The 11,127-nt window shown below is 35.8% G+C and overlaps 2 protein-coding genes across 2 annotated transcripts in view; both read left to right on the top strand.

The window, feature by feature from the left end:
* Positions 1–649: 649 nt before the first annotated feature.
* LOC107084589 (transcription elongation factor B polypeptide 3-like) lies at positions 650–8,164 on the top strand. Its single transcript, XM_015374496.1, has 11 exons — positions 650–727; positions 2,281–2,337; positions 2,421–2,533; positions 2,628–3,495; positions 3,570–3,672; positions 4,458–4,619; positions 4,690–4,787; positions 5,836–6,016; positions 7,267–7,381; positions 7,716–7,828; positions 7,931–8,164. Exons 1-11 carry the CDS (start codon positions 650–652, stop codon positions 7,990–7,992), a joined length of 1,950 nt encoding a protein of 649 aa, XP_015229982.1. The 3' UTR covers positions 7,993–8,164.
* Positions 8,165–10,067: 1,903 nt separating this feature from the next.
* Positions 10,068–11,127, top strand: part of lrrc1 (leucine rich repeat containing 1) — a 30,901-nt gene continuing 29,841 nt past the window's right edge. Inside the window, exons 1-2 of the mRNA XM_015374521.1 lie at positions 10,068–10,349; positions 10,443–10,654. Coding sequence (XP_015230007.1) covers positions 10,496–10,654 — 159 coding nt within the window. The 5' untranslated portion in view covers positions 10,068–10,349; positions 10,443–10,495. The remainder of the gene's footprint in view (positions 10,350–10,442; positions 10,655–11,127) is intronic.

Genomic DNA, 11,127 nt, shown 5'->3' with positions numbered 1-11,127 from the left:
CAGTAATTACAATCACTATCCTACAGAAGAGGATTAGGGCCACTAAAAAAATTAAAAAAACTTGACCGATTTAAAAATTTCATTTCAGTTTAATCTGGTAAAAAAGTCAGAATTCTGACTTTAATCTCAGAACTCTGACTTTAATCTCAGAATTCTGACTTTTTTTTTTCTCAGAATACTGACTCCCCCCCCCCCTCAGAATTCTGACTTTTTTTCTCAGAATTCTGACCTTTATCTCAGAATTCTGACTTTAATCTCAGAATTCTGACTTTTTTCCCCTATTAAACTGAAATAAAATGTAAAAATGTGTTAACTTTTTAATTTTTTTCAGTGGCCCTAATTCTCTTCCCTACTATCCAGACCAAAAATAACCTATCTCACGTTTTCTTTTACTTTTTGCATTATAAGGTACTTCCATATATACAGTTTAAATCTATATAGCTATAAATATATATATTTTTATAAAATCTGACAACGAGCTGACTGTACCATCGAGCTATTTTCCCTCAAAGGGTAATTGATCTAATTTGTTATTTCTAGAGGCTGTTAAACTAGCGCACCACCAGCACCAGTCCCGCCCATTATAACTCTGTCATCAACGGGCGCGCGCTCCCAGGTGTGCGCAGGTGGTTGCACGTGAATCACCGTGATGGCCAGAAACTCAGATGTGGTGAAGAAAATCATGCGGTTCAAACTTCAGCTCTCAGATGCAGCAGAACCTGCGACGGTAGATTTCATTTCCTTATTTAGGTCCGCACAAAAAGAAAGAAAGAAAAAAAAGACATCAGAAAAAAACTAAAAGTTAAGCATTGTTTTATTTCGTAGTCAATTTCATTATTTTTAATAAATGCAATTATACAATTCGGTTTTTCATTTAAATTTTTAATTATAAATTTTGATAAATCAAAGTACTAAAATATGCTGAAAGAGTACATAAGCATCTGTTCTCCTCTTTTTGTTTGCCAGATAAAAATTCAGTGTATTCTCTCAGAAAATTGCTTGAACTCTGATCAGTTTGTATTTTCTTGTCTAAAGCGGTAGAAACCTAGAACTAAATACATGTTCATCCCTGTAAGTTACTCTGAGAGCCTCTCCTGTTGTTTATATGGGGGAGCCTCATGCTAAAATTGGCATCTCACCCATCTGCTCAACTATGTCTATGGTTTTCTATAATTAGTGAAGGGTGTGCAGGCACAGTGCATTAAAAACTTCATATGAACAAATTCCACAGAAACAAATTTAAATTCTTTTAAATAAGAAAAAAACCTACTAATTTCATACATAGCGAATGCATTAGTTTTATAGACAAGTTAAAGAGCCAGTAAGCATTTATAGTTAAGGGAGGGGGGGTGTCCATACATAGCTTCTGCACTGATGCACTGTCAGCAAGTGACAGCAACTGTGGTGATCCCAAACCGGTACTACCTTATTTGGTGCTCCCAACTGTTTTTTCGCTGTAGATCAGTCACCTTCCTTATGACCAATTGAGCATATTAATATGTTGTTGGTCTCTTAAAAAGCACAGCCCACAATAGTACTGTAGTTTTGGCAAGTATTTGTACCAAAATATATTTTTGTTAGAAGCCAGAAAAATATTTTAAATTATGCAGTTTTTGATTTTAAAAGAAAAACAAAATTTAAATACAGTCTTTATACTTTGCTAAAATAGTAAGTAGGATTCCCAGTGTGACTTCTTTTTGTGTAGATATTCAAGAAAGCATAGAATAAATTCATACCTGAAATTCTATTTTGGACAATCAGCATTTTTCAAGCCTTTTGCCTTTTTTTATTTTACTTGAACCCACTGTTGAAAATCATTTATGGGAAGTGACACAGAATAATTTCTGTCCATTTTGCAAGTTCAGGTTTTGAGGTTTTCAGAATATGAGGAAATGAGAAGTTTTTCTCCGTAGTGATGGCCTCCAGTTTTTGACCACAAAAAGAAACTCTAATAGGAATTATTTCATTTTCTCATTGGATAACTATTACAAAGGCAATTTTTTTTTCATTATAAAAAAAAGATTTGGTGGTTAAAAGCAACCTAGAAATCTACATTTTAATTGATTTAATTTTCTTTTCTTTTTTTTTTTTTTTTTACAATTAACAGTTACATTTTTTTCTTTTTACCATATCAAGGCACAAAAAGTAATGGGATTACATATTAACTTGCTTCTTTATTTACTTGCTTCTTTATTTAGAAGCGAATGTTCTCACCGACATCTAATAAGAACATCCAGCTACCAAACATGCACTCACCTAATGTCTCCTTTTCTTCTTTAGGTTCTGAAAATTTTGCAGAAACTGAAGGATCTGGATATCACATTGGATATTCTTTCTGTAAGCCTGCATAAGATAAAATTAGCTTTACAAATATTTAGAGGTTTTAAGGTATTCACTAAAAAGGTTTAAATTGCACACAGGAAACTGGAATTGGCAAAACTGTGAACTCGCTGCGGAGACACAAACAAGCTGGAGAACTTGCCAAGTCGTTAGTTAAAGTTTGGAAGAAACTTGTCTCAAAGGAATCTGCAAGGTAATAATTTCTTTTAATTGTAAAGTTTTCTGAATATTCCTATATTTGATTAGGTTTTACTTGTCCCAACCTTTAAACTGTCCATTTCAAGCAGCCAAGGTGACGAAGCAGCATGGTTGGGTTACGATTCTTACAAGAACAAAGAGGGTGACCGTAGCTGTTCAGGCGATGGAAGTTGGCTAAATGATGAAAACAATAACTCCCCAACATCTAACAATGAGGCTTTAGATGACCAAGCCAGGAAAGTGCCAATAAAGAAAGAACAAATGGAAGAGCAGAGAAGAAAAGCTAATGTGGACAAAAATAATAAAAAGCATCAAGAAATCAAGACAAACATCACAAAGAGCAATTCAAAAAGTAAGGCTGAAATCCAAGAGGACGGAATGGGCGACAGTGTTGTTTGCAAGTTAAAGAAACAAAATGGCGACACCATGCTTGGAGGCAAAAGCTATGAGGGTACTCCTAAAAAACACAGATCTGAGTCGAGACAAAAGTTGAAAGGAGAAAAAGAATCGTGTACAAAAGCAAAGCCATCGAAAGAATCCTCAGTGAAAGAAAAAGAGCCATTTCCGTCCTGCAACAAGCACTTAAAAACATTAAAAGGGGCCAAAGATTGCAGACTTTTGGAAATGTCAAGCAGCTCAGAGGCTCAAAACCGAAAAAGAAAAAAAGCAAATGATGAAAAGCATGGCGATCCACAATACAAATCAGATCCTGAAAGTAAGAAATATTCAAAAAGCATAAAAATCCAAATAAGGCACAGAGATGCAGAAAGTAATAGTGAGCAGGAAGAACCTTCAATGTCTTTTGAATCTTACTTGAACTATGATGTTAATGTCCACAAAAAGAGAGAGCATTCAGGACAGAAGAGAACTTCCAAGATAACCAGGACTGCTTCTAAAGAGCAAACGCCAAAAGATACAGGGATTAAACGCCTTAAGTCATCTTCTTTACCAGAACAGGTAGACCGAGCAGATATCTTTAAAAGTTTCTAATCAGTTTTTGTTTTTTAAAACCATTCTTTAAAATATGCTAGAAGCCACAGGAGTCTTTAATGCGTCTGATGGACGTCCCGTTACCCGCCTCTCTGCCAGAACTGGAAAAACCTTCAAACGTTGATTATTACCTGGAAAAGAAAGGTAAAGCAAGGGAAATTTTAAGGATATTTTGTCTCAAAACTATTTATGCATTGTAAGTCTTAATTTGAAGTTGTAGAGAGAGTTACATTCTAAGTTTTGTATTTGTAGAATTTCAAAAATATTTACTTCACAAGTACAATTCTTTTTTACACCTGTTCAAATTTTAAGTACAAGTACACAAATTCTGTTCTACAAGTTGCACTTTACAAACCTCTTACATTCTCAGTTTTGCTTTGAATGGTCCAGAACTATTGTTGCAAAACTATTTGTGCATTGTAACTTTGGTGTTTTGTAATTGTAGATTTATTTTTAATCTGTCAAAATTACAAAAAAAAGTTACACCTCTTCAGGTACAAGTACACAAATGTGTGTGTTCTGTGAGTTGCACATAAAAAATATCTTCCATTCAGTTTTGCTACAGTTAATCTAAAACAAATTCCAACACGTGTATTGAACTTGTTAACTTCTTCAATTTTTGATTTTTTTTAATCTTCAAATTTTCCTAACAAGAATACAAAACAATGAATACAACTGCACAGATCTGCTGCTGTAAGACACAAATTCAACTTTACAATTTACGCCTTCACTTTCACTTTTGACACAAATGTCACACTGGTAAAAATGATCTATGACTTATGGGTGGTACCCTTGAAACAAATTCAAAACTTGGTATATAACTCTATCTACAACTTCAAATTCACATTTACAATGCACAAATAGTTTTGAAACAAAATAACCTTCATAAATTTTAGCTATGACAGTCGTTGACATTTTCTTTATTGAAGTGGAGAAGGAGCCCGATTTTTGTGAGGAGGAATCTGCTGTCTTCACTGGTCAGCGACTGAACAAGAAGATGCAAGTCTATTCTGGTGCCAAAACCCTTTTCCTACCAACCATGATGAGCTTGTATCAACAGTGTATCCGCACACTCCAGAACAACCTCAACTGTGAGTATTCCCTGTGAAAGTTTTAGATTTAATATTGCAAAGTATAAATCTTTTTTTTTTTTTTTTTAAGTGCTCTATGAGACTGGTGGGGTTCCATTTGAACTTCTTGAGCCGGTATTGGAGAGGTGTACACCAGAGCAGCTGCTTCGAATTGAAGAATTTAACCCAGTAAGGAGATGTTCTTTGTTGTGGCTTCATAGAACTGAGAACTCACTTTTTTTCCCCCATAACATAACACACTTGGTGGCTGATGCTCTTTATTTGAAGAATCATTGAAGCACCTGTGAGTGTGTTATGACAGAAATCTTTGCATTTCTCTAGAATTTAGCAGTTTTGGAACATATCCACAAAACTAATCAATATTTTCTTAATTTGTTTTGTTAATTTATAACTTTTGTGGAAAAAAAGCAAATGGTACAATAGCTTTTTTTTTCTCCTTTCTTGCCTTTTATTCTAACCTTACGCTGTATCATACTTCAGGACAGTGTAATGGACTTGGATGACCACTAGGTGTCACACTTGAGCAATATAACTCAGGCCACTGAGAGGGGAACAGCAAATCTGGAACAGATCACGGCATCAAATTTTAAAACGAACAGAATTGTCTGAAGTCTGTTCTGATTTTCCTAGTTGGATAAATTTTAATACTGCATAATTCAGGTGCAGGGAAACTTGTCTTTTTTCAATAACCTCACAAGCAGTGTTGCTGATTACATTTTAATTCATCAGTCATAATGGATTATTTTACTGGCTTCCATGAGCTTTTGGTAGTAGGGTTTTTAATTTGCCCACACTTTCTTTTGCACGTTACTATTGTACCCACTTACTGCCCACATGCGTTACTCTTATCCAACTTGTTTTCCTGATACGGAAGTTCTGCTGTGCTTCAGTCTGTCTTTCGTATCAGTCTGTCCCCAGATAAGCAATCACTACATACCATATGTCTACGTTTTTTTAAATCATTGCACTGTTGCTTTTTCTGAGATAATCATCTGCCCTCACAAATCTTCCTGCATTCATTCTTCCACTGCCTTTATGTAGAAAAAATGTAACTATAGGTGATTCAGCTTGCCTATCCCTTTTCTCAACATTTTGGGTTTCCTTTTAATTCTTACTTAGGGAGTTACCTTTATCCTAAGAATTCCTTTATGATACAAGCTTTCACCATATACAGTTCACAAATGTTTTTGCGATTTGAGTTTCCTTTCTTTTACAGATCTACATCGGAGTGACAGACCATCTGTGGGGAAAACACTGTCAGAGAGATTTTAAAGACTGCAAACTTCAGGAATACGAGTCATGGAAAGAGATGTATATCAGATTGTCTGAGGAGAGGGAAAGAAAGCTCAAAAAGCTGACAAAAACGATCGTATCTGCACATTCTAAGAAGCCGAAGGGTGAGTTCTCTGCTCTGAAAACAGCACTGCCACTTTCTGAAGGAGGAGGTTAAAATCCATGACACGTACCCCCCTAAAGATTAATTCAATTTAATTTAATGTAGGAATTAAGTTATGATGAGGCTTTAGTGTCATCTATCCCAGGTGCATATATGTATAGCCCTTTTTCCATTGCTCACAAAATATTTTAACAGATATATTTTTCTCTTGCATTTAAAAAAAATCTGCATCTACTCAATTTCTGAATATTGACATTAAAATCTTAACTTCTAAGCTAGATTCAAGTAGCAGAACTCTCTTTAAGAGCTTGTGTTTTTTTTAGTCAAGAAAAAGTACACTTTGCTCTAAATCATTACCAACTACGGGAAATATTTAACGTTTCTTGAAAATCATCTCTTGAGAAAGACAGGCTTGTTTGTGGGCATTATTAAACTGTAATGGTAGCATGTTGTTTTTAATTATTGTCAGATATTCAATTCACACAGGCACCAAATGCTAACTTTAAAATGTAAATTTTTCAACTGTAAGAAGAGGAAGATGGAGGACATTTAAAGATAAAAGCCCTAAAAACCAGTTTCCTAACATAGTTTTGTGTAGACAGAGGTTAAAAACATAAAACTTTTATACTCTGAGATGATTCTAAGATGATCTCTCACACTAAGAAAATGTTGCCGTGTTCTTTAACATATATTTTCATTTTTACTTCCTTTCAGATCCACCTGCTCTGCATTTTTACAAAATGCACTGCAGTCCTCCTTTAGTCTTGGTATATTTCTTTTTAGTAAACCTTAATATTACTCTCAGGCCAGATATATGCAGGTGTACTTGAAACCTTCTTCTGAGACACATTTGCCTGACATGGTTTGCATGGCATGTTCTTTCATTTTGAAGGATTCCTTAGAGTGAGTTATAGGCCTCAACGCCAAGTCATATCAATATCTCTACAATGGAAGAAGACATTGATTCCCCCCTGGACATTCTTATAATTGAGTGATAATGTTGGTACCAGGAATGGCATAAAAAACAAACGCATTCTAACAGGGCAAATTTGTCCCTCATTTTAGGCCTTTTAACCACCGTCTTGGTTGCTTTATAGTTGGAGAAAAAACTAAATCAATATTTTCCTAAATCCTCCAGATCTATAAGTAATGATGATGATGATAATGGTAATCCCTAAACCATCTATCCTATAAAACAACTCAGAATTATTTCAGTTAAAGCTTTACATGCATTGTTTTTACCCCTTGTAGGACGACAGGTGAAGATGGCATTTATTCACACCGTTGCTAAGCCACCAAGGGATGTGCGAATTCAGCAGGAAATTCATGGAACTGCTGTGCAGCAGCCGCATCAGCCCAAGTGCAGGTACAGTAGATGCCACGTCCATACTGGAATCTAGATGTTTTTAAAAGAATGTTTTTGTTTAATTTACATATTCTAGATGTTGGATGTCTTCGTATAATTCAGTGTAGTGTTGAAGACCAGAGACTAGAAGCTTTCTGATGCAATAATGTGCTTATCTTTGAATGTGTGCTGTTCAATATAAAAGCATAAAGTGATTATTTGAACATCAGCTTGGAAGGCTCATAACATGTTTGTCTAATAACATCTTTGTTTTTATTTTAATGTCATATATTTCTATAATAATGCAAAGTTCAATTTTCATTTTACATGTGTATATATATTTGCATGTTTCCAGTGTTAAACACCAGGAGAACCCCATGAGATCAAGTTGCAATGAGTTCAACAGTTCCAACAGCAGTAGCAGCATTTCCACTGGAAACAACAACCAAGATCCTCGCAAAAAAACAAGTGTTTATCTCTTTATTTTTTTCATTTCATTATGCAGTTAAAGTAACTTTAAATTATGCACAGTTCCTGCTCGGTAATGTCTTGTTTTTGATGTTTTTGCAGAGGTGGCTCCAATGATGGCAAAGTCTTTGAAGGCATTTAAGAAACAACTGGGACGTAGATGATGATCATATTTAAAGTTTGCAGATGTGGAACAAACCTTATCAGTAACTTCAACTTCATTGGGTGTCTTTAGTATTAGATACTGATGTCAAGGCTGTGGCCAATCTTTTCTGTTTGCTCTAAACGTTATTAAATAAGAATGAAATCTGAAAAAGGAATCAGTTCAGTGTTTTGTCTTGGTGTTTCAAACTCAGACAAGGTCGGTCAGCAAGGTCAATTAAATGGGATGTGGCTCCCTCTAGAGGAAGCCCCTTTGAATTGATCATGGATTTCTCAGTGCCATGCCAAGTGGAAGAACAATTTGTTTTCTAAAGCCAAACATCTGCTGATTAAATGCAATGTTCTGAGTTGATGTCATTTTACTGAAACATTGAGACTTTATATCAAAAGGTAGAAGTTGGTAATTTACATGTGATTTCTGAAGGCCTGCTGATAAAGGGCTACAAAATTATCCTTTTCATGCATGGAAACACAATTTTGGAATCACGCTAAAGTGAATGGGTATAAGTTTTCAGTGTAGAAAAACAAATTAATTGAACCTAACATAAGCATGAATTGTGATGATGTGCACTAAATCATGCAGCAGAGACTCCTCTAGAGCTTCTGATTACTTATAGATGGAACCTAAGTCAACCTTTGACCTAGAAACACTCATAAGATTAATTTAAAGATATCGAGTGGGTGTCCTGGAGTCTAGGAATGTCTGCTGCATGATTTACTGATGCTGGAGGAGATTTGAACAAGGACACGGTAAGGAAGCTGGAGCAGCCTCATCTGGGAGTGACCTGGAATGACTTTTGTTCAAACAGAAATATGTAAAAGTATTTTTTAGTTTTATTTTATACCCACAAAAGAAAAATTAGAACAACTTGTGCTTTTTGCAGCAGCAGGGCTGCATATGACTAAGATAATTTATGATGTTAAATCTGTTCTTTCCACTGTTTACCATGAAGCTCCTTTTCATTGTTGGATGATTCAGTGTGTGTGAGGTGCCACGAGACAAAAAAAATTAAGGAAAATTATTTATTAAAATGCAGCGGCTATTGATTGAAAAAAAATCTTGAAGTGTCTGATCCAAAATTAATATCTATTGATAGATTTGATAAAAAAAAAACACTGAAAAGGCATTAGACAAGTATTTCATAAAGTGATTCAAATACTTTAAAAAGACTTTCTGAATAAGAAACAGAACAGTCTCTCGGGTCTAGAAGCACAAGATCTATATCCAGTCATTCAGTAAAGATGCTGCTACATGGCCATACATTTTATTTTGGCATTTGGCCAATTAGATGAGCCTTTGAATGATATATTACCTACTGTAAATTAATTTGAAAAAATAAAAGTCAAGAAAAGGTAAAAAGCTAATTGAAAAGTTAGAAAGTAAAGCTAAAGAGTTAATAAGCCTCTAAGGTTATGTTGTACCAAAAAAAAAAAAAAAAGTTTCACCGTTTTTCATGAATTTCATACAGAAACACTTATTTTTCTTAGTATATTCAGGCAAGTTGGCGTTTCTTATTACATTGAAATACATTTTTTCCATCAAAATATCCATATTTTTTTTAATGTTACAAAGATAATAAGGTCTGGTCCTGGATTTCAATAACACATCACAAAAATGTTCTAAACATTTATGGAAATGTCTTAAAATAGGTGTATTTACCCCTAATTTGAGTAGGCAAATAAGAAAATCTCCCATTTTTATCCTTAAAAATTAGATTATTTGATATTATGAACTTGAAATAGGAGACTGAACTTTTTTCCTTATTTTAAACGTAAATTTTCTTATTCCATTTGAAAAGCGTCTCACTTAGCTGCTCAATTCAAGAAAAAAAAGCACTTATTTTAAGAGAAAATGACTTAATTTAGATATATAAAGTCTTTCACTGAGAGTAAACAAATGAGTAATGCTCTGTATTGTTAAAAATAACCCAATAACACCCAGACAGCCGCTAATAAACAGGGGGCCCTCAGACAGGGGGCCATCATGGCGGCGGTCCTGTGCGGGACGGGTCTATCCAGAGGAGGGACCGGAGGGAGGAGGAGCAGCTCAGCGATGACGCAGGATAGGAATGAGGGAGTGAATGTTCCGGGTCAGAAACTGGACGGGAGAGGAAATAAACTCCAGGACAAAACGGAAAAAAGAAACAACATCCTCACAGAATGTCGCTCTCTGCTACACAGAGATGTAAGCTGCTGTTTTTACACAGAAAGTGATTTTTTTAAAGCATTGGAGCTCCAGGAGAAGGAAACACAGGTGCCAAACTACGAACTAACAAAGTGAGCCAAGCACAGAGCTGGAGCTCCGGATACTGGCGACCAGCTAGCTCATTTACCGCCGGAGTTTCGGTGTTTATTCTCGGTGAGTTTCGCCTGCTCTCTCGGTGGAGAATCGAGCTCTCCCACCGTAGCAAACTGTTGCATCCATCCCCCCTCCCTCCTTTCCTCCCTGCAGTTTGTTTATCGCACGGATACGGGATTTGATCCCCTTCTCCTTCCCCCTCCGCGATGTTTCACTGCATCCCCCTGTGGCGGTGCAACCGTCACGTCGAGATGATCGATAAACGCCACTGCTCTCTGGTTTATGTTCCCGACGAGATTTATCGCTACGCTCGGAGTTTGGAGGAGCTGCTGCTGGACGCCAACCAACTCCGAGACTTACCCAAGGTAAGCAGAAAGCGTCTGTCCCTTTAGATTACAGCTTTAAAGCTGTGGGAAAGAAATAAAAAGCGTTTTTCTGTTCAGTTATGTGTCCTAAAGTGTGTAGTGATGCACGGAATTGTGTTCTGGGGGGACAGGACATCCCGCGAGACTGCGGTGGGACTCTGGGACATTAATTACGCAAGATCAACAAGACGCTCACAGGTTAACTGGAAATATAAGGAGATAAACATTTTTATGAGATGTGTCATACTGTCAGTACAATCCTAACTTCCTGTTTAATTAATATATAAGTGACAGGGACACTTGACCTATTGTGATCTAAACATCTTAAAGGGGAAGGTTTATTATGTGCAGCATGGTTGAAAGCTATCAAAGAGGATTAGGGACACTGAAAAAAATAGAAAAAGTTGACTGATTTTTGAATTTTTATTTCAGTTTAATATAGGAATAAATAAGAAGTCTGGCTTTAATCTCAG

This window comes from Cyprinodon variegatus, unplaced genomic scaffold (genome assembly GCF_000732505.1).
Source record: "Cyprinodon variegatus isolate N-32 unplaced genomic scaffold, C_variegatus-1.0 Scaffold104, whole genome shotgun sequence".
In the NCBI taxonomy this organism is placed as follows: domain Eukaryota; kingdom Metazoa; phylum Chordata; class Actinopteri; order Cyprinodontiformes; family Cyprinodontidae; genus Cyprinodon; species Cyprinodon variegatus.
This window is presented reverse-complemented; position numbering and strand designations above follow the sequence as displayed.

Excerpts from the sequence above, each read along its gene's own strand:
- LOC107084589 (XM_015374496.1), top strand. The coding sequence starts at position 650 with ATGGCCAGAAACTCAGATGTGGTGAAGAAAATCATGCGGTTCAAACTT. Across the intron at positions 728-2,280 it reads ATGCAGCAGAACCTGCGACG|GTTCTGAAAATTTTGCAGAA; the intron begins GTAGATTTCATT and ends TTTCTTCTTTAG. Across the intron at positions 2,534-2,627 it reads GTCTCAAAGGAATCTGCAAG|CCAAGGTGACGAAGCAGCAT; the intron begins GTAATAATTTCT and ends CATTTCAAGCAG.